The sequence below is a fragment of the Mycteria americana genome, chromosome 8 (genome assembly GCF_035582795.1).
Source record: "Mycteria americana isolate JAX WOST 10 ecotype Jacksonville Zoo and Gardens chromosome 8, USCA_MyAme_1.0, whole genome shotgun sequence".
Classification (NCBI taxonomy): Eukaryota; Metazoa; Chordata; class Aves; order Ciconiiformes; family Ciconiidae; genus Mycteria; species Mycteria americana.
This window is the reverse complement of record NC_134372.1, coordinates 9,830,316-9,850,809: the sequence shown is the minus strand read 5'-3', so window position 1 is coordinate 9,850,809 and position 20,494 is coordinate 9,830,316. Positions and strand designations below refer to the sequence as shown.

Sequence of the window (20,494 nt, the reverse complement as noted above, 5' to 3'; positions counted from 1 at the left end):
GTTTGCTCTTTCATCAGTGCTCACCCCTCTTTTCTCCATTTTCCATCTCACCCAGAATGCTGTCGGGGCGGCTGGAGCAGTGAACGTCTTGAAAGTGGGACAGCCGGGCTCCCGTGGGCACTCATGAAGCAGTCTGTTCCTGGTTGGCTCTGACCTTCACAGGGGACTGGATGGCCTTCATCACCCAAAAAACCATTCACAGCCACAGACAGTGTCTCGGTTCCTCTCCTCTAGCCTCACTTGTTTCCTGTGTGACTCAACAAGCTGCAGACAGGCTTGGCAGGAGTGCCCCCGTGAACTGCACCGTTACTTGCCAAGCTGAACTCAACCCTCTCTGCTGATAGCCTTTTCCATATAGGGATGACTTGTTTATACGGTATTTAAATATTATTGTGCAATATCCAATGCAGGGATGGGGTGATGGGGGCTTCACGTGTTTTTAATCAGTTATTTAAGTGTTACCAGGGAGAACAAGCTGTGAGTGCAGGTGCTGGCCCTGATGGGCTTTCATGTAAGACCCAGCCCCGCTGGCTTCCTCAGCCCATCCACGCAGCTGCAGGAGCATACATTGGTGCTATACGTAAACTGCTGCCTCTTGGGAGAGCAGAAGGCAGCCGCTGATAACTTTCCTCAGCTTATTCTCAGTTTACAGTGGGTGGCAAGTGGGGCCACAACAGGGAGCAAACTATGGAAATATTCCTGGTTAAAATAATTTGTGGGTCACCATGGATTTTGATTAGCTTCAACATAGCAGATTAATTATTGTCCCCATATAACCGTCTTCAGCAAGAGCGTTGCAACCCGTCTGTCCTCCAGCACTCACTTGTCTTGCCTCAGTGCTGTAAGACCCCACAGCAACCCCAGCGCGGCCCGTGCACTCTCATCCGTGTCATTGGGACGCAGTCAAGGTACGACAGGGAAACTCTGGCCAAGAAAACAGAGCGAATGGCCAGAAGGAAGCTCAGCAAAAGCCAATGCTGAAATCTCCTCTCCAGCATACGGTACTGTGGATAATCAGTGGACACTTTTGCACGTGTCTCCTCAGGCTTCAGTCTGTGCTGAGCAGTAATTCATCATGGGCTGTCTGTTCCCCATACCAGTGAGAAACCTACCTTAAAATTGCCCAGGTGGTAAAATAGCAGAAATATTAATATGACACATGGTGCTTTTGTAGGGCAGCTCATTTACTCCACATTTTTTCTCCAGGATGTGGATGGAGAGAGCTGTCTGTGTGCACTTTAAGCAGCTGATGGTTCTGACCCTGAGGACCCTCCCTTAGTGAATTTGGGGTTTTTTTCCTAATAGTTTGGGCTTTTGTATGTTTTTTCTCAGGATTTTAAATTAAGACCTTTTGTTATGCCAAATTTTTTTCTTTTTTTTTTTTTCCTTTAAATGATTTCCTAGGAGAACACAGGGAATTCTGGAGCTATAGTTACAACAGTTCTATTGTGTCTGATTTATTATGGACAAATCCTCAAACAGTGTGATTGCTGCTGCATGTGTGAGAAATTGTATTATTGGCATAAAGAAAAAAGTCTTGTCTGATGGTTCTCTTTCCCTAAGCTCTACTGATTGAAAAAAAAACAGATAAACCCTGAGCACTCATTAAATTCGTAGTTATATGTAGCAGTGTATCTGCAGGATGACTTAAACCACACTAGCTTTTGCAACTTTACTACCTCTTTCTCCACAAGGAAACAGTACACAGGGTGTGTCTTGAATTTCTGATTGATTATTCCTTATCTTGATCATTTTGGACCTTTTCTTACCTTCTATACGCCTGGAAAACAAACCAACCTAAAATACTTCTCTCTGAAATAAGGGATGGCAAGTGAAAGACATCAGCTTTCTAATCTTTATATGTCTTTTTCTATAGTTGGATTATATTACATATCAACAACCTATATTCAAACAACCCCCAAATCTGTTCTCTCTTGGGGTGCAGCTAATGTACCTATGTAGTGGCATGCTTTACTGCTCACAGGTGGAGCAGTGAGCTGGGCACATACTGTACATACACTGGAGTAGTACAGACTCAACCGTAAGAACTTGATCTTATCTCTGAGCCCTCACTGAAGACAGAAGTGTACTTCTGCTACAACCCCTGATCTTTATCAAATGGCCATCAAAAAGCACTAAGAATATTTTCACTGCATTTCATGTGAGCATGGGATCAAGCTTTTAAAAAATGCCCCCCAGACACACAAAGCTCAGAGAACAACTGGACGTGCCCAAACCCTAATGGAAAACTTTATTGCTGGGATATCACAAAGTCTCCAAAAGGTAGTTTTAAGTAAGTCCTTTTAAATTTTCATAAGTGTGCAAGTTGAGTGAATGAAAATAGGGGAACTGCAGGAGGAGTAAAAGATGGTAAAACCTGATTTTTTTGAAAGATAATGTTATTTGGGAGAACATATACCAAAATACATCTTACTTTCTCCTGTGTCCACATATTAATGGTTTACAATAATGCTCTCTGTGCCTCTATGCAAATACTTGAAGAATGCAATTCATTGTGCCTTTTGCCTAGTTTTAATAAATTTGTCAGTTGTCATTAACAAATATTCTGTCACTGTGTGCTATTTAGTTACCTTGGTTCAAATCTTCATTTTATATGTGGCATTTGTCCAGAGATGGCAGGATAGCTGGAGGAATGGCTTTTATGAAATGCAGTTCTAGGCAGTGAGAAGGTTAAGCCCCGTTTACAAGCTATTTCTAAAATAAAATGCATAAAGTGTTACACCAATTAGGATGCCAAAAACAAAGCTAGAATGAACTACTTGGATTATTTTCTGCTACCAAAGGAGGTCGCTGCTGTTTTACTCTCTGCCTCAGATGCTCTTTCTGCTGTACTCGGCTTTCAGCCTGTTTATCCTTTAGGGATACACCAATAAGATCAGAGAAATCATTAAAAACTTTCAGATCCACCTGCAAGGGTTTTTTTTTTTTAGAAAAAGCCTTTATTTCCCTTTCCACATTCCAGAAAAAAGTACTGAAATGTTAGTAAAATAAGAGATTGCATATTCCTCTCCCCCTAGCCCCAAGTTGCATTTGCTCAGCGACGCTCAGACCCAGGTAAAACCAGGTCAGCATCTCAGAGAGCATCAGTGTGTGCCGTGGTCCAGGGTAACCCAGCCAGAGCTGCCTCCGGACCGAGCCAGCTTGGTAAAGCTGGCTCAGGCTTCGCTGCTCCCTGTTTGGGATTTGCTGTGAGCAAATGGGCTCCAGTCTCCCTGTGCTATAAGACCCAGCAGCAAGATAGGAGAAACTTTTAACTGCGATAATTCCTTCCTTCTTCACCTTCCAGCTCAAAATGTTATTTCTCTCATCCCTTCATCCTCACCACTGATACAAATCCAAGGGGGTTTTGAAGGTGAGCCATGAGCAAGAGTCCAGGTAACATCCATACTATGCTGAGAGAGATGGAGAGGGGTGAACGGGACCGCTCTGGGATAACCTGCACCCCTACAGCTCTGCAGAGCATCACCCACTTACGCCTGTTTGGCTTTTAACATGCAGCTCATACCTCCCTCTAAACAACAACAACAACAAAAAAGCTTTTGGGCTTAAATGCTAGCAGGACAGGTCACGGGGTTCAAAGAGTTGGGGGGCTTTCCAAGGTAAAGACATTTGCTAAGAAAAAAAAACCCTTAAAATTTACAACCACTCACTCTTTCAGGCTGAAAAGATTTTCACAGACCTCAAAAAGTCTTGCAGATGGTGGGGGTGTTTCTGCTGACACAGGGTTTACCCTGCCAGAGCGTCCCAGCCTGAGCGGGGGCTGCCCCTTGCTCGGGTGAGGTCTGGATCAGGCCCAGCGGCTTCACCAACCACATCAACATGGCCTGGGCACCATAGCTGCTAAGGGAAAAACCCAAACAAACAAAAACCCACATAAACCAAATTAACACTGTGCTGCAGGGAAACTCCTGCACCTCACAAAAAACAAAAGCTGAAAAAGATTTCCCTGCCATGGTCCTGTAAGAACACTTTATGGCTTGGGTCCTGCCACTGAGCCTAAATGAGTGCCTGTTCCAAAATTCGCCACGTATTGCCCATATTCACCAACATTCTTGTCCCGTATTTGCCAAGCAAGTAATTTAACATGGATGAGCAGAGTCTGAATAGCAGGCGTACACCATTCAGTCCCGGTCTCTCACCTCCGTTTGAGATACTGATGTGTATTTTAGCGTTCATGCAAGCGTCTAGAAAGGAAAAAAAAAAGACAAAAACACGAATCAATGACTCAATCAGGGCCTGGAAATAAATACATCAATAGCCAGCCAGGGGAAGGAGTGCAAGAATAAACATCAGCCCTGCCAAGAATAAGGGATGGGAAGGGACCTGAGAGAGGAGCTTTGTCCCAGGAGCATCACATTTCAAGAGGATTTTCATTTTCAGTGGCTGCAGGTATTAAAGCCCACTGAGGATTAAACATACCCCTTGGTGCCACACTGTGAGAAAGATCCAATCCAAAAGCCCAGAGGAAGGCTTGGCTTGACTCTACCAAGCTTTGGATAAGACAGTGTTGGTTTTATTTTCTGTTTTTCCTTTTTTAAATTGCTCACTAGCATCTGGCATGTTGACATCAACCCATTCACCCAACCTCCAGACCCTCGCATATAACGTGCTAGGTGTAGATCATGAATACTTTAGGTTTATCCTCTGGGGCGATGCTGGAGTTGTCCACCTCTATCAGGATGTTCTTGTCGTCTCGGGTGACTGGCGCTTGCTCTCCATTCTGGAGGACTTGTGGTAGATTCCCTAAACTGACGTCCATGTCTTTGAAGGCATGGAGTAAAAACACCCCCAAAATGATGGTGAGGAAGCCGCAAACTGTCCCAATGATGTCCACTACAGTCATGGTGACCCACTCCTTAAAGAGGATGATGGAAGTTGCGATGACGATGGTGGTGAACAGCACATAGTAGATGGGAAACACCAAAGAGGTGTTGAAAATGTCTAGAGACTTATTGAGGTAGTTAATTTGTGTAGTGATGGATGCCACCAGCGTGATGACTAGGATCCATGTCAACGGGTCCTGCAGCACAGGCTGGCCAGCAAAGAAGCCCTTGATGGCAATACCCAGGCCCTTGACTGAGGACACGGAGAAGGCACCGATAACGGAGCAGATGGTGAGGTAGATGAGGATGTTGCTCTGGCCATAGCGGGGTGCGAGGTAGAAGATCAGGAGGAAGCAGACAGCCAAGAGGATCGCAGCATAAGTGAGAAAACCTGAAGAGGGAGAGAAATAACTCAAAACTGAGCGGCAGGGATGGGGGACAGAGCAATACACACTGCTCAGTCCCAAGAGAGAAAACATGACCTCCTGTGTACCTGGCTCTTTCAGCTTAGAAGACATTTCGTCCAGAGTGGTGACCTCCTCGTCCTCTGGGGCATGTATCACCATCACGGTGCTGCCCACAAGGCTCAGCATGCAGCCCAGCTTTCCCAGCAGGTTGAGCCGTTCTCCAAGCAAATACGAAGACAGGATGGCACTGCACAGGACAGAAAAACGTCAGCTGGTGCTTTAAAGTCCTTTAAAGAAGGAATAGCAGCTAACATAAGGTAAAAAACGTCTTCATGTGATACAAGGACACAAATTTGGAGTAAATTTGTTGGATTCCCGTGTGTTAATACACAATCACATTGCATCTACTGACAGCTGAACCTGCAGAGATGCAGGTGTGGTCTGTAGGTCACAGCGCAAGTATCAGCAAGGTGAAAAAATGCTGAATGTGTTAGCACATCTTCAGATATATTTTCAAGCTCTCCAGATTCACTCATGAGCTGTTGGGCATTATGAAGCCTTTAGTGCCCAAGGAAATGACTTCAAGGACCAGTGTAACAGGGAAAAAACCCTCAACCTAACAACAAAAGAGTTACATTAATTTTAACTGACTCATCGGAACTATTATGCCCCAGAGAAACGCTGAAGGTACTGGGGCTATAGATGTACCTGCAAAAATACCTAGTTGTTGTCCATAAAAATCTGGGGCAAGACACCAGAGCAGTCCCAACTCTCAGTTTGCTTATGCATTTCACAATAACAGTCCTTCAGTACCTGGAGTCATGTATTTTGATATGAATCTCCTTTTTAAAAATAAAAAAAATAAAATAGAGTTTCAGGCCTTTGGCAACAGACAAAAGTATAAAAGCACAACATCAGAGCACCCTAAAAGCCTAGAAAATGAAAGGCAAATGAAAGACAGTTTAAAAACGAGCCTGGTATTTTTGACTCTTTTAAATTTTTAGTACTGTTCACTACAAAACCAAACCAAGCCAAAAAACCCCAACCTTGAATTGGCTAAAGAGCTGGAACAAGGAAGGAAGGAACACTGATATTTGCAATAATTTAACCTGAAGTGGGTATCCACATGCAGCATTTCCAGAAGGGCATGCTACTTAATTCAGTGGTTTCCAAATGTCGCCCCAAAAGGACAACAACTGTTGGAGCGTTTTTTAGAAAACACTGAGACATTTTTTCCTTTCGGCAGAACAAATCACATTAGCATCACTTCAAGTCTTTCTATCTTACAAGACAAGCAGGCAAATAAAAGAAGGCAAATTGCAAACTGTGGACACATAAATCACCTTACGAGCACGCTCAGAGCCCCCAGAGGCGTGACAATAGTCGCAGGAGCAAAGGCATAGGCGGCAAAGTTGGCAGCTTCCCCTCCACCCACTAAACAAACACAAGAAAAATAAATACCAGTGAGTTACAGTATACTTTTTGTGTTTTCTCACGTGGGCATGCAAACTAGTAAGATGTCAGTTGGAGAGTGGGTTTTATTACGGGAGTTTCATCCTGCTTCTAAACAGGGCCAAATAGCAGGTGAAGATCTCTCTATTACACAGTAACGCAAGCAGCGGCATCCCTGGAGCCCTGCACCCACACCGAGAAGGGCTGGGGTGCCAGGGCTTGGCCATGCTGACCCTTCTTAACTCATTAACCCCCCAGCCCAGCCAGCTGCAGTCTGTCTGGGCAATTAACGAGGGGGTGGGCAGTTGTGAGAGCCCCAGTGCTGGGAGGCTGCTCCTCACCTACGAAGTGTCTCTTTGGGGCTGTGGTGTGACCCTCTGGCTGAGCTGTCCTTCTCCTCTAAGCAGTGAGTACCGTGTGCTTGCTTGTGGGTTGTGCTACGGTGGTTGTGCAGCAGGAGCTGCAAGGGTAGAGCAAGGTGAGGGCACCTTGAGCTGCTGCTGCTGCAGCAGTGAGAGCCAGGAAAGACTGCTCTGAAAAACCCTCTTGTGAAATCTGCTGCTCTCCGCACAGCTATGAGTCCAATTTGAGAAGATACTGTAATGTTGCAGCATGAAAAAAAGAGTTTAAGGCTTGCTCTAAGGGAAAACAAGTTCTGGTCAAAAAAGGAGCTGCTGCCGACACCTCCTTATCTCCCTTGTGCTGCAGCAGTAACCTTTCCTGGAGCCCCCAGGCACAACATGGGAGGCTGTTTGCTCTGTGCCCGGTACACAGGCAGACCAGCCAGCTGCCTTAATAAAACCTGGCTTTTCATGCTTTTGATTAGGTAAAACTGAGCTAGCAAGTCCTACCAGCCCTGCAGGAGGATGGTGAGGGAGATCCTGTGTGGCTCACTGCCTCTGCTCTCCTTGAGGTACCTCTGCTGAGGATAGGGGAACTCCCCAGAAAAAAGGCTTTAAGCCACCAGGTGCTGGGCTTGTTCCACACCTGATTCACAGGGACAGATCCTGGAAAAGCTGCAAACCCAGGGAAACAGCTTGTACTTACTGGTTAACAAGCCAGCCCACCAGAGCCAGTCCTTTAGGTAGCCATGGCCTCCATCTCCTGGGGAAGCAAAGCACACAGGTATGCAGCAGTTAACAACCGTGTTTTTCAGAGCAAGAGATGAGAAACTTCCCTTTGGAGAGGGATAAATTGCAAGGGGAAGAGTGTGACAAAGAAAATGTCCTGGAAGGACAGAATATGCAGACATGCCATCCTATGTGGAAATTATGTTGAGTCAAGGGGAAATTAGGGGAAGCTGGTGCTTAGGGCTGGACAGTGCAAATACAATAAAAGCAGTGGTTTAATCCTGGGTGGCAAGGGAATGGCACCCATTGGCCCAAAGCCACAGAGGTTATTGGCCTGGGGTGCAGCCTGCCCTGCTGCAGCATGGAGCTTGGGGCTGCCCTTCAGCCCTGGGAGCTGTGGTCATCCTCGCTGGTTCATCAGGGTGCATCTGCCCCCAAACCCAGCAATAAACACCCCAGCTGAGCTCCCATGGACTCATCATGTCTCATCTTGCATGTTCCACTTCTCTGTTCCCTGTGGGGTGCTCCTGGAGCAGAGGGATGAAGGATGGCAGGGGATGGTCTGTGCTGGGTGCCCCCCACCCAAAGGCTGCTGCTCCCTGGGACACGGCCAGCCCGCATCCTGCCCGCAGGGAGCCTGTGCTTCGCCTCGCATCGCACCGGCTCACTGTTGAGTCTTGTGCATGGGCACTAAAGTAAGGCAATGAGTTTTTCCAAACCCAGCTCAAGGAGGGGTTATAGCTATGAAGGATGAAGAAGGGGAAAAAATTCAGTTGCTCTGTGCGGGCACATGGTGCCATAGTTTGTGTTGCTCTACAGTCATGGTAAAGGTTCCCTGCGTCATGTCCCAGAAGCTATCTGCTCCTTTTGTACACTGCTTTGTATCATAGGGCCTCAGCCTGAACTGCCAGAAATCCTAATGTTAACTGTGTGGAACAGTCATTACGTGACTGAGCATTTCTGATGAAAAATGATTCCTGGTGTTGGAACAACTAAATAAAAGAAAATGTGCATATAAATGAGGAAGAATGGACACACTGTGTTGGGAACTAATCCAGCTCTGGTCGTAACCCACAAGCTGTTAGACATAAAGAGCTTGAGCCTGCTGACACTGTGAACCCTGATTTTGCTGGGTCAGAGCGAGCCCATGTTTTTGGTAAGTCTGACTTGACCGGAGCTGTCAGTAATAGCAGTGTTTGACCTGCCTTGGAAAAAAGCGATGTGCTCAGATAGCAGGGGTAAAACACTAGGACTGAGAGATTAAAGGGTGAGATAGGGAAAGGGGGAATGAAGAGGTGGGCAGGAAGAGTTCAGGACATGTGGAAAAATCTTTTGCTAGAATTCAGCCTCTTCTGGTTCCTCAACAAGTTCACAAATGCTGAAGTTCAAATGTTATGCTTTGGTATTCCTTAGAAATTGCTGGTTTACTTGGGGTTGTGGTTTTTTTTTTTTTGCTTGGTTGGGTTTTTTCTCAAGAACTCTTTTTGCCAGCTGCAGTTTTCTGTCATTAATCTCTAAATTCTGGTTCAACATCCTGAAAAATAGGGAGGGGTTTGCTCTTGTTTTACTCACTTGGCTCAGTTGTGGGAGGAGTTCATGGAGGGAAGGAGGAAAGACACATCTACAGTTGAAACAGTACCGATATCTCATTGTGCAAATAGAACGCCAAAAAGCAAACCCATCTGAGTTCAGCAGTTGCATGTGGCCAGCCTAATGGCGGAGGATGGAGATGGACTCGAGACTGGCCTGCAGCTCAGGTGCTGTCGGTAGCTTTGCTGGTTGACTCTGGCCAGTCACTTCATCATTTCATGCCTCTGTGTCCCTGTGTGTGGGGGGATATTTACTCCTTTGTAAAATGATTTAAGAATTGTTCCTAGGCCAGAACTGGGAAGCAGTAGTATTTTAATTATCATTATTTTGTTTTGTAGTTATGCAAGTAGGTCAGTTGCAAGGTAGCACTTACGCTGCTGCTAGAGCGCATGTTTGCAATGCCGATGGGATGTGTCCAATTCCACAGTGCAATTCCGCTGTAGGCAGTGCTCCTCCACCACTTCCCATCCATACATACGTGCACATAAACACATGCTTCACCCTAAGAGCTTGGTGCTAGGGAAAGTTATCTACAAGTTGTTGAGCAACGTACCTCAGAAGTATCCTTTCTGAAAACCGCAAGCAGAGTTCACGCAGAGTGCAGGTGTGCAGTCCTGCATTAATAAATGGCTCTTGCTAATGCAATTAAAACACATGAGGCCGTATCCTTGTCTCAGTGCCACTTGGTGGCAAAGCTGCTTAGTGCATCAATAAGAGCAAGAGTGGGGCGATGGAGCTGTGCTGTTCTGCTCTGGTCTGTGGCACAGTGATGACTTGCACTGTTATGGAAAGGGGCCCATTTCAAGGAGCTTTCAACACTCTGCTTCCTCCTGGCCTCACACTTTCCCATGTAAGAGCTGTGATGGGCACGTGTTGTTCTTCCGGTGGGTGCACATCTGATCACACAGCGCAGGTAACTTGCTATTTGCAGTGTGAGGCAGGGGAATGCTGCTTTTAGCTGAGCCCTTCCAATGCTGGGCTCTGTAAATTAGCTCCTCAGCTCTAGCACACAAAAACGCATCTGCAAAAGGTCTTCTTTACATTGCCGATGGAAGGCTGATGTGTGCCCAGAGGTGTTCCCTTGCCTTTTGAGTGCTGGAGTTGGGATGATGAGTGTGGTTCTGGGAACAGGTGGACCCCCTCCGGCCCCCCCCCAAAGCCTTACCTGCCCTGGTGCCTCCCTTCTCCACCAGCCGTAGCAGCCCCTTCTTCTTGAGGATGACGCTGCTTCCGATGAGGAAGCTGGAGAAGACAGCCAAGCCCAGGCCAATGTAGAATCCATAACTGCTTTCCAGCTGAGTTATCCAGAAGTTACCCAAAGTCCGATTGTCCTGAACAGGGTCAGCTGGGGTGGCATCGCTGATGACTCGGCACACGACCCGGTGGGAGAGGCACGAAAGGGTGACCAAAGAACCTGTGAGACCATTGTGGAGATAAACCAGCAAATTACTGATATGACTGTCAACAGTGCCTCTACTGGCCTTTGGACTCATTCAGATGTCCCTCTGAACAGCCACCTGTGCTGTCACCCTAACAGCACATACCCACCAGCTCTCAAAAACTCAGGACACCTCTTTACTTGCACGTAGAAATGGCAAGGTGTTGAGTGACAGATTTATGGTGTGCAGTTCAAGCAGCTTGTTGACACTGAATGTGTCTGCCAGTCTACACACTGAACTGGAAGGCCACAGGGCCCACTATAATAATGTAATTTGAATTTCCAAATATCTATGCCAGAGTCCCTCCACCAAACTCCAATGTTATGAGTTTGAACTATACCTTATCAACACTCAGCCTCGTTGATTCAAAGGCTTTGGTGTTTTCCAGCCAACTAATCCTCGCATATGCCAGCCTGACTGCAGCTTACAGCTTTAGGTTTAATGTGGAATGCTGCCAGTACTCTGTAACCGTGCTTCTGTTCCAGCTCTGTGTACTGAGCGGTGCCATGGGATTGCTCCTAAGACAACAACAGGCTTGTCCCAGACCAAAGTTTCATCTATGTGTTGCCTCTACTGTTTAATGGTTTTATTCTACCTGTTTGCAGAGTGCCTGAGTGCTCATAAAGCACACCAAGTCCTGCCAGTCTGGAAGGACTGAAAGCAGGCACGGTTTTCTGCTGTTAACACCAAAAGCACTAAACCCCTGTGTCTCTAGCCAAGGTGTGTTGCTGTGTGTGGGTGAGGAAAACTGCTGAGTTTCTTCCTACCCTCACACTCTTACCACACCCAACACATTTTTCTATTGCAATCTTCACTCTGAGTGTAGTAAAGACAGCGTGACTGTGACCCTGGGGAACAGAACAGCCAGGTGGAGCGTCACAAAAGTCCCTTTGTAGTACCAGACTTTAATTTTCCGTCTGAACTCACATAGGAATTACTGAGCAAGTGTTTGTCTCTGGGGGGGGGGGGGGGGTATGCAATGGCTAAAGTGCTCACAGTACTGCTGGCAGCCTGGGCATGGGTCCCACCTTTTTCCTGAACCAAGAGACTGGCTTAGATCTTCTGCAGCTGCATGCCCTGTCCCTGACACCTGTGGCTGAGGATTTGGATCTGAACTGGATCCAAACTTTTTCTAATGGAAGAAATGCCAGTGACTTTCTAGATGAGTTTCCAAAGGTTCCCTTTAGGTTTTTTTCCTAATGGAAAAACATCCTTGACCATGGAAATATTTCCTGGGGAATAGGGGGCACCTTGCCTCCTCGGCTGGGTAAAAGTCTCTGCAATGTGCTGCTGGGCACAAGCATAAGGCCGTGGGATGGGGTGACTACCGACTGGATTAGGTAATCTTTAAAGGGAAAAGAAAAATCCTAGCTTCTCTCGAAGTGCTGTAAGGCTCATGATGCAGCGCATGCTGCGGGCAGAGCGGGCTGTGTGTGGCTTGCGGATAAAGGGAGTTTTCCCGTTCCTATACAGACCTTAAAAAAAAAAAAGGAAAAGAACCTCCAAGCCCAGAACAGCAGAGCAGTGACAGGGAACAGCCCCAAAGCTGGGTGGGGGAATAAGGCCGGGGGGTGCAGCGGGCTCAGGCCCGCGGCGAGAAACCAGGGCTGCCGCCCCCCTCCCGGGGACCCTCCCGCCGCTTCCCCGCGGGGCCGCGGCCGCTGGCGCGGGGCGGGCAGGGCTGAGCCCCGGGGCCTGTCCCGCTCCCCCCCGCGCTGCCGGGCCGGGCCGGGGTGCACCCACCGTTGCTGCAGCTGCTGTTCGCCTCCAGCGGCTCCATCTCCTTCCTCCCCCGGACGGCTCAGAGCATCCCGGCGCCGAGGGCAGGAGCCGCTGCCGGCGGGACTGGGCAGGGCCGGGCCGGGCCGGGCTGCAGCACACCCGCCCGGGCGGCTCCTCCTCCGGGACGGGGCCGGCCCCTCGCTGGGCTCGGGGCGCCGGCAGCAGCTGCCCGCGGAAGCCTCGCACGCTGCCCTGGGCAAGCCGCCGGCCCGCGTAACCCTTGCGCCCCAGCCCCGGCTCACAGCCCCCCCGTGCCCCCTGCCTGCTCGGGGCTGGAGCGGGAGAGGAGGAGGGTAGGGTGGCAGCAGCAGGTGGGGTCAACAGCCCTTGCACAGGTCCGGGACGAGGCTCTCCTGGCTCAGCCCAGACGGGGGTTTCTCCTCCGGAGTGGGTTTTTCTTATTGCAGCGGCTGGGAGAAGGTGCTGCGAAAGCAGGAGGCTGCGCTTCTGGGGAGGTGGTGTGCGAGCCCAGCTGCAGGGGCTGAGCTGTGGGACACGGGGCGTACGCGGGGCGCGTTGTGCATGCTGCAAAGCTGTGGGCTTCGTACGTGCGCAGAGAGCGGTGGAACAGAAATGAAAAGTAAACGAGAAATTAAATCCTGAACAGTGTTTGTACTCCTGAAGATACCTCTCTTACCAAAAGAGACTCTAACTGCAGTTAATATATCAAGGAAACTTTTCAGAAAGTGTCCTGTTGCTTCAAGCATTAGTGTTTATTATTCTCCACTTAGTACTGTGGCTGTGTGCAGTAGGTTGTAGGACTGAAGGACAAGGTCGGGGGACTGAGAAACATGTAGAAGTCTAGGGAGGATGGATATATCCTAATGGAAGTTTTGCAGTGGGTGCGGGGTTCCCTGCATCATGTACTCGCTGGGCAAAGGCATGTTCTCTGCTGAAGGTCAGGCCATATTTCCCTAATGGACCTTCCTGACTTTTGAGTTGTAGTGGGAAAGGCCAGGCTCCAGGCAAAGGTGCATTTGAAAAAGAAAATCAACAAAAGACGAGTGCGTAATGGCAAGGGCAGTCTTGTGCTGTAGTGTTGTGCAAAAGGAGATCTGAGACCAAGGACACAATTTCACCAGCAGCAGCAGCTGTGATTTAAGACTTAGCTGCCTCCACGCTGAACCCCAGCCCTGAGAAAGTCAGCTCCAGCCCATGGGCTCCTCCATCACTTAAACTCATTTTACACCCTTTTATTTTGTGATTATTTAGTTGGTAAGCCTCATCACGGCCACGTGGTTCAGCCCATACTATAGATCGGGGGCTGTAGCTCCCCCATCAACTCCCCATCCCACTGCAGCCGAAGCCTCTCTTGCTAATATTAGCATGTGAACGTTTCGGAATGTGTTGCACACCAGTGTGTTTTGCCTTCATCCCCACCCTCCTCTGCTGACGTCCTCCATTCCTGTGTTTGTGCGCAGTGGCTGTGTGTACACAGAAACCTACTGCGGATACAAAAGCCCTTTCGTCACAGCAGGAGCCATTAGCCAGATTTTGCTGTAGGTCAGCAGAGATAAGTAAAACCAATAGCTTTTCTTCAGCAAGCCCACATTTATAGGTAGAAATGATATCTGTTATAACGCAATATAAAGATGTAAGATCAGATCTGCAGGATCTGAACATGTCTGAAAATTTGCCTTTTTTCCCTCCTAAAATATATTACCTGTTACTACAGAAATTGCCCTTAGACCATGAAGCTGCAGCATTGCTAGCACCGCATGGCTCCTTCACTCGGTGCTTGATCCTATCTTTGTGGAACTGTTCTCTCCAGCAAATGTAATGTTCAAGTGTTTTGTGAGTCATTTGATTTTAATCGGGTCTGCTCATCAGCCACAGACCTGCGGGTCACTGGCTGGGAGAGGCTGCGCCAGCCAAATCCCACGTCCTCCCCTTTATCACAGGAGCACTTGATAATCAATCCAAATCGTGTGGCAGCGGGTTTTGATGTAGGAAATGAAACACGCGCTGATTTATCAGTGGTCTGGGAGCAACTTCTGCTGCTGTTACATATTAGGCAGGCAAAAGGCACCCTGGGCAAGCCAACGATGGCAGGATTTGGCCTTTATTTAGTAAATTTACTCGCTGATGCAGGTTAAGAGCTATTCATGCAATATATGAATATGAGGCTGATTGCAGAAACCGAGGTGATGGCGGGGTGGGACAAGTGTTGCTGTGTTTGCGGTGCTGCCTGCCTGTGGCTGGCTGGGGGAATTCGTGTCCCCTGTCCCCTCGCAGGCGGCTCCGCCTGCTCGCTTCAGTGCTCAGGGGCACTGTGGGGCTCTCCCCTTTGCTGGACCTTCTCGAACACCCCGAGGTCTTGCTTGTAGCTGGGGAATCCTGATGGTGATGTGGTTATTGGCAGTTAAACTGCATCCAAAATAATTTCCAAGCCTTTGCGGGTGAGCGTTGTTGACATCGGTGCTGAGCACAGTTCCCCACTGCACACAGAGAGGTGTTAGGGAGGGAGCAAATTTTTATGGAAGGGATCTGGGGTTATAATAATCTTTTTGGTCGTGGTGCAACCTCATAAATGACTGCCACAGCAGAGGGGGTGGTGCAGTCAAAAGCAAAAGGCATTTTGGGCCACAGCTTTACCTTCCCCTGTCAGCTTGATTTCCTAAAGGAAAGGGCTAATGGGACCACATACGTGTGTGTTTATGCACCCCACTTCATCCCCAAAGATACTTGACCTCATGGGCCACTTTTGCCAGATTTGACAAGGGGTGAGATGACCAAGAGGAGCTGTTCTCAGTTCTGGGAAGAGAGGAGACACAACAGGGAAGAGGTCCCAAAAGGAGGGGATGCTGCAGCGCGAGCTGACTCTATCAGGCAGCAGGGAAGGAGCGTGCCTCGTTGTCACCACCGTGGGAGAAGCTTCAGTCAGATCTTGCAATCAACCACGGGGACAAGTGTGTCACGTATTTCTTTCTCTCTGGTGCAGGGGCTGCGGGGGTTTGGTATATAAAATCACTAAGTCACAGGAGTTGCATTTGATGGATTTAGCAAGGCTGTGTATGGCAATATGGGAGTTGAAAGCCAGGTAGGATTGGCATGGAATTGCCTACTACGCTGAGTCAAGGGCAAGTTGAGACTGATAACAATAAAGCAGGGATGCAACCAATGCCTCTTTTATTGCTTCATACCCTCATTTTAATGGGAAGGCTGTAATTAAGGGAATTCAGCTCCAAGCTGTGACCTCACTGGTTGATAGTCGCATCAGATGTTTCTGTAAAAATAACTCATCAGAAATCAGGGAGTCTTCCTTAGCAGCTTGTCTTCTAACAATGCAGTTCCTCCTGAAATACTGGTTCCCAGGCCAAAAAACTTGACTGGAATCCAGGGGGCAGAGCAAGACAGCTTTGCAAGCAAATAACCTCTTTAGCAACATCAAAAGGCTTTTCTTTCCTCTGCTCTTCTCTGCTCATCTCTTCTGGTCTGGAAAAAAACATGGAAAAATACTGGGTATCAATTGTCCTGTGTTACAAGTAATGGTGGAAGTATCCTGCTAAAAGGTGATGGAAACTTTTGCCCTTGGATGTCTGCTAGGCACAGTTCCTGTGGAAACTTTCAGAACAGGGTTGCAACATTCTGCTATGGCTTTGTATAGTTTGAGGGCTCCAAGGAGCTGTTTGCTGCTTCAAAGAGAGGGTAAATCCTTCTCTTTCTGACAATGACCTGATTGTGTAGGGGTTAAGGGAATTGCCTGGTGTTCAGATGATTGCAGCACTACATGAAAGGATGCTCAAAGCTTGAAAGACTGGACTTTGTTGAGCAGACAGCTTTTAATTCAGCCTGTCTCATGGTAACCGTGTCTGCAGTGGCTGAGGCTGTCATTTCGTGCTACAAGAGTTCAGACACCACCACCAACATGGAGCGTTCCCAAGCCCATCACGCCCATGGTGGGTTCCCACCCTTGTAGTGCTCTCCTTGTGCCAGTGCACATACCTGTGGGTCTGTGCTGTGGAGCAGCTGAGTGATCCAGGGTCATTAGGCCATAAAACACACCCCAGCTTGTTTCTCCCAGGGTTGTTAAATTTTTTATCCGGATCAGTTCCGTGGCCCAGGTCACTGTGGCCCCATAAACCGTGTATGTTGGCAGAACAGGAGTGGTGGGTTGGATATGGAAGGATAAGGATAAGGAAGTGGATATGTTCAGCTGGCATCGGAGGCCTTAAGGCATCAGAGCAGCAGTGGGTGCCGTGAGGTGAAGTGACATGTAATCAGCAGATCATTTGTTTGCAGACCTCTTATCTGCCAGGTGTTTGCATCAGAACTCTAAATCAAGCAAAACTAGATGTGAAAGGCACTCCTGGCTTGCAGAAGGGGTCACAGAAACGGTCATTTTGTTATGCTTTTGAAAGAATAAAACAATCATTAATGAACTTTTCTTCACATTGGTGACGTGCCTTTAATCTGAAGATGTTAACATGTTTAGAAACATTAGGAAGAAGACAGATGTGGGCCTGTATCTTTGATGCTGGTCCCTTAGGGTTGGTTGTCCAAAATTCAGAGTCTTGGACCCTGATACTCAAAGCAAGTATTGCTTCTGGCTCCCGGTGAGACCATGCAGCCTGTGAGCTCTTGGCACTTCTTAGGGCTGGTGTTAGTACTGGGATGTCCACAAGACAGCAGCTAAAATGAGTTTAAAAAAAAAAAAGAAGAAAAAAAGAAATCTTGATGGAGGAAAGGATGAAAACCAAACAACCTGCCTAGTATCAGTGGCTGAGTCAGGAAGAAAGTCCTGCTCTCCTCTCTGCCATTCCATGTTGCAGAACCATGTTGAAATCAGTAAACATTGGGCAACTTTCAACCATCGGGCAAAGAGTCCTCCGCAGCAGTATGTTACACACAAAGCTGCAGGCACATCATGTGTCCCATGACTTAAAGCACATCGGAGAGATCAACAGAGCTGCTGGGTCATGGTGTAAAGTTCACTTCCAATTTTATGCAAAGAATCATTGCATTTTTATTCCTCTTAAGCTAGGAAGCTGTTCCCATGAGGAAACCTTGGGAAGAAGCTATGAAAGGGAACATCAGTTCCAGTATTTTGTCTAGAGCTGAAGTATAGGTGTTCCCACTCCCGTAGATCCACACTGGTTGTTTCACCCTAATTCCTCAGCTCCCAGAAGGTCTTTTCCCCTCGGTTCCCACTGCTCCTTCTGCAGTCAACAACCACTGCTGCTCCTCAGATTATTTTAACACAAACCTAAGAATGGTTTCAAATGGAAATTTGGAAAAAAATAGCAAGCAGAGTCTCCTAGAATAAAAAGGCCCCTGTTGAGTTGGCAAGGCTGTGGTAATGAGAGGAAATTAGCTCCTCAGTTTAGCTTTGTTTTGAGTAGGGCCTGTCAAATTCTATTAAAAATAATTATACAATTTTCCCTCCCCCAGCCCTCTTATACTAAAACAAGTTTTCAAATGAAAATTTCTTGTGGAAGGATGTTTTTCTCAAAAATAATGAACTTTTTGATAAGAAAATGCATTTGTTTTGGTGTTGGCCACAAAGCTTCGTTTTTTTGCTTTGGTGTTTTTATCAACAAAACACTGCCATTATTCCTCTTAGCTTTTTCTTTGTGCCAGGTGCAATCAGAGGCTCTCGCCAAATAACAGTTATCGCAATGATGACGACACCACAAGGTAAAGTCTGCCCATTTCATGAATGAGCCCAATTTTTATTTCTCTTCATCACAAAAGTCATCCCACATTTGTTGTACACACTGTTGGTTGCTGTGTTACGGGACATATCACCATGTACCAGATGCTTTACTCTTGCAGAAGCATTTCTAATGGAGATGGAAGCTTCTGTTAGCTGAATTTTAGAACAACAGCAAAAAATAATAATACAAAACCAAAATATCATCTTCAGCTGCATAGCAAATATGGATCAAAAATTTAACACTGTATCAGATCACGAGCGTAAATATACCTCACCATAAATAAAATTCATTGTACAAAATAACTCAAGCAGCTTTTCATACAAATATGGTACATTTGACAAGAGTTTTTGGAGAATATTTTCTTGGGTTTTTTTACATCTTCAATTCTTTTTTCTTTTGTTCTCAAACACACATGAACCTACTGGACTGGAGTAATGCAGGAGAAAAAGGACTAACATGTTGTTCAATGCTAATAAGTGCTGTCAGAGTTTAAAAGGAAAACCATTGAAGTGCTGAGCTTGAACTAGTTTGCTTCCCCTTTCTATTGTATCATTGAAAGTCAAGTGTAGCATCATCCAAGAAAGGCATGTGCACTGCCAATAGTCACATTTTATAATGTCAAAGCTGGAGGGAACATTAAAATAACCTAGTCTGACTTCGTTCATGACACAGGTCATCCTTTCTCCCCCCTGTAATTCCTGTATTGAGCCAACAACTTGTCTTTGAAGTAGACATTCCAAGTGGTGGCTGGTAAATCCTGGGGAATTTGCAGACTACTTCAGAGTAAGCAGGAAAATGTAGGTAAAAAACCAAGCCCATAGTCAGTGGACTTAAAGTATCCAGACAGGCGTCCACATTTCCCTAGGAAAAAAATTAGGGGTCTGCAGATTGTAAAAGGCTGAAAACTATAGGATTAGAGCATATCTGCAAGGAAGACACCCAAACTTGGCAGAAAGTCTGCAAGTGTGGAGAATATGCCCAACCCCATGGCAATCTGTTACTATTTAGCCCTACGCTTACAAATTTGCTCCCTATTTCCATTAACAATTATGACATTAAAAAAAAGGCTAGGAGGAAAAAAATTCCATTTTCATGGAGTTCTTTAAAGACATAAGCCTGGACCTCTTTCTCATACACAGTCAAGGAGGGTTAGAGAACTGAAGCTAAAGACTATTTGGATCCTTTAGATAATAAAAGGACAATAACATCAAATCTCAGAAATGAAGACCGTAAGATTATTCCTAGCTGATATCTCATACTACTTGAGCAACAAGGCAAAACATCTGCATACACTCTACAGTCAAAAACACTTTACATTTTCTTCATGCACTTTGGACATTTCGCTCAAAACATTTAATCCCTCAGAATCTTAAGGGATTTTACTTTTTTGCCAGCAAATCTGAGGGCAACAAATAGATTTCATCTACCTGTTCTTTCAAGTACATGCAACTGTGTTTTGCAGGGTTTCAGAGAATTATTATGGCAAAACTACAGCAAAAGAATGCAAAGTGATATTCATGTTCAGGTAAGATATCTCATGACTCACTCCAGACCTAAACAGATGAAAACAGGCATTTAAATTCACCTTACTATATCCTATTTTGTCTAGGTAGCTGTGACTGGGCCGTGTGGTACAGTTCATCCTTTTGTATTCTTGCTCATGCTGGTTTCTGAGAAGGCTCCAACATCCCATAACATGTCAGACGCAATAGGACATTTAATTTGTGCTGTGCCCAGAGGTGGCTCTGAGAGCCAGACAGGGACTTGTGCCACCTTTTCAGCAACACTTTCATACCAAAATAACAAGCACTTACTATTTAGGTCAGGAAAAAATAGGATCTTGGGTGGATCTATCTTCCTCGTATCTTGTTTTCCACAAAAAATAAAGTGCTTGATTCTCCTCTTCCTTTTAAAAATATATATCTGTAGATACCCTCACTCCAGTAGTGTAGAAGTGCTGGAATATGATGGAAAACCAGAACTGACATCCTTAGTGGAAGAGTAAATAGAGAGCAAGAGCCCTGCAGTGTCATCGAGTCCCAGATGCTCTTCTCCTGCTCCTCCTCCCGACATGGAGGAAACAACTCACCTTGCCGGGCTGGGTCCTTCCCTGCCACTCACAGATTTCAGCCAGACTTCATGAGATTTCATTTTACTTTCAGATTACTGTGCTGCACAATTTCCTCCCTGCAGTTTAAACATCTGTCTTGGTAAGTGAAGGAAACTCAAGGTGTGAAAGTGTCCAGCACTCTT

At 46.7% G+C, this 20,494-nt stretch overlaps 2 protein-coding genes across 4 annotated transcripts in view; one reads left to right on the top strand and one right to left on the bottom strand.

The window, feature by feature from the left end:
- Positions 1 to 2,571, top strand: part of ADAM19 (ADAM metallopeptidase domain 19) — a 37,127-nt gene extending 34,556 nt beyond the window's left edge. Inside the window, exon 23 of the mRNA XM_075509561.1 lies at positions 56 to 2,571. Coding sequence (XP_075365676.1) covers positions 56 to 127 — 72 coding nt within the window. The 3' untranslated portion in view covers positions 128 to 2,571. The remainder of the gene's footprint in view (positions 1 to 55) is intronic.
- Positions 2,537 to 12,650, bottom strand: NIPAL4 (NIPA like domain containing 4). Of its 3 annotated transcripts, XM_075509564.1 has the most exons (8): positions 12,546 to 12,650; positions 10,529 to 10,777; positions 7,751 to 7,807; positions 6,595 to 6,685; positions 5,338 to 5,498; positions 4,652 to 5,235; positions 4,161 to 4,205; positions 2,537 to 3,408 (listed from the first exon to the last, which is right to left on the bottom strand). In XM_075509564.1, exons 1-7 carry the CDS (start codon positions 12,580 to 12,582, stop codon positions 4,194 to 4,196), a joined length of 1,191 nt encoding a protein of 396 aa, XP_075365679.1. In that variant the 5' UTR covers positions 12,583 to 12,650; the 3' UTR covers positions 2,537 to 3,408; positions 4,161 to 4,193. The 3 variants fall into 3 exon arrangements, with proteins under 3 accessions (XP_075365679.1, XP_075365678.1, XP_075365677.1); XM_075509563.1 differs by having other exon boundaries at positions 2,537 to 4,205; XM_075509562.1 differs by lacking the exons at positions 2,537 to 3,408; positions 4,161 to 4,205 and having other exon boundaries at positions 4,534 to 5,235.
- Between the last annotated feature and the right edge of the window lie 7,844 nt (positions 12,651 to 20,494).

Bases quoted from the DNA above. Each gene is read 5' to 3' on its own strand.
- NIPAL4 (XM_075509562.1), bottom strand. From the start codon at position 12,582: ATGGAGCCGCTGGAGGCGAACAGCAGCTGCAGCAACG. The intron at 5,499-6,594 runs GTGATTTATGTG...TGTCCTGTGCAG, and splicing joins GCTCTGAGCGTGCTCGTAAG to TGCCATCCTGTCTTCGTATT. The intron at 5,236-5,337 runs GTACACAGGAGG...CTCCCTCTTCAG, and splicing joins TTCTAAGCTGAAAGAGCCAG to GTTTTCTCACTTATGCTGCG.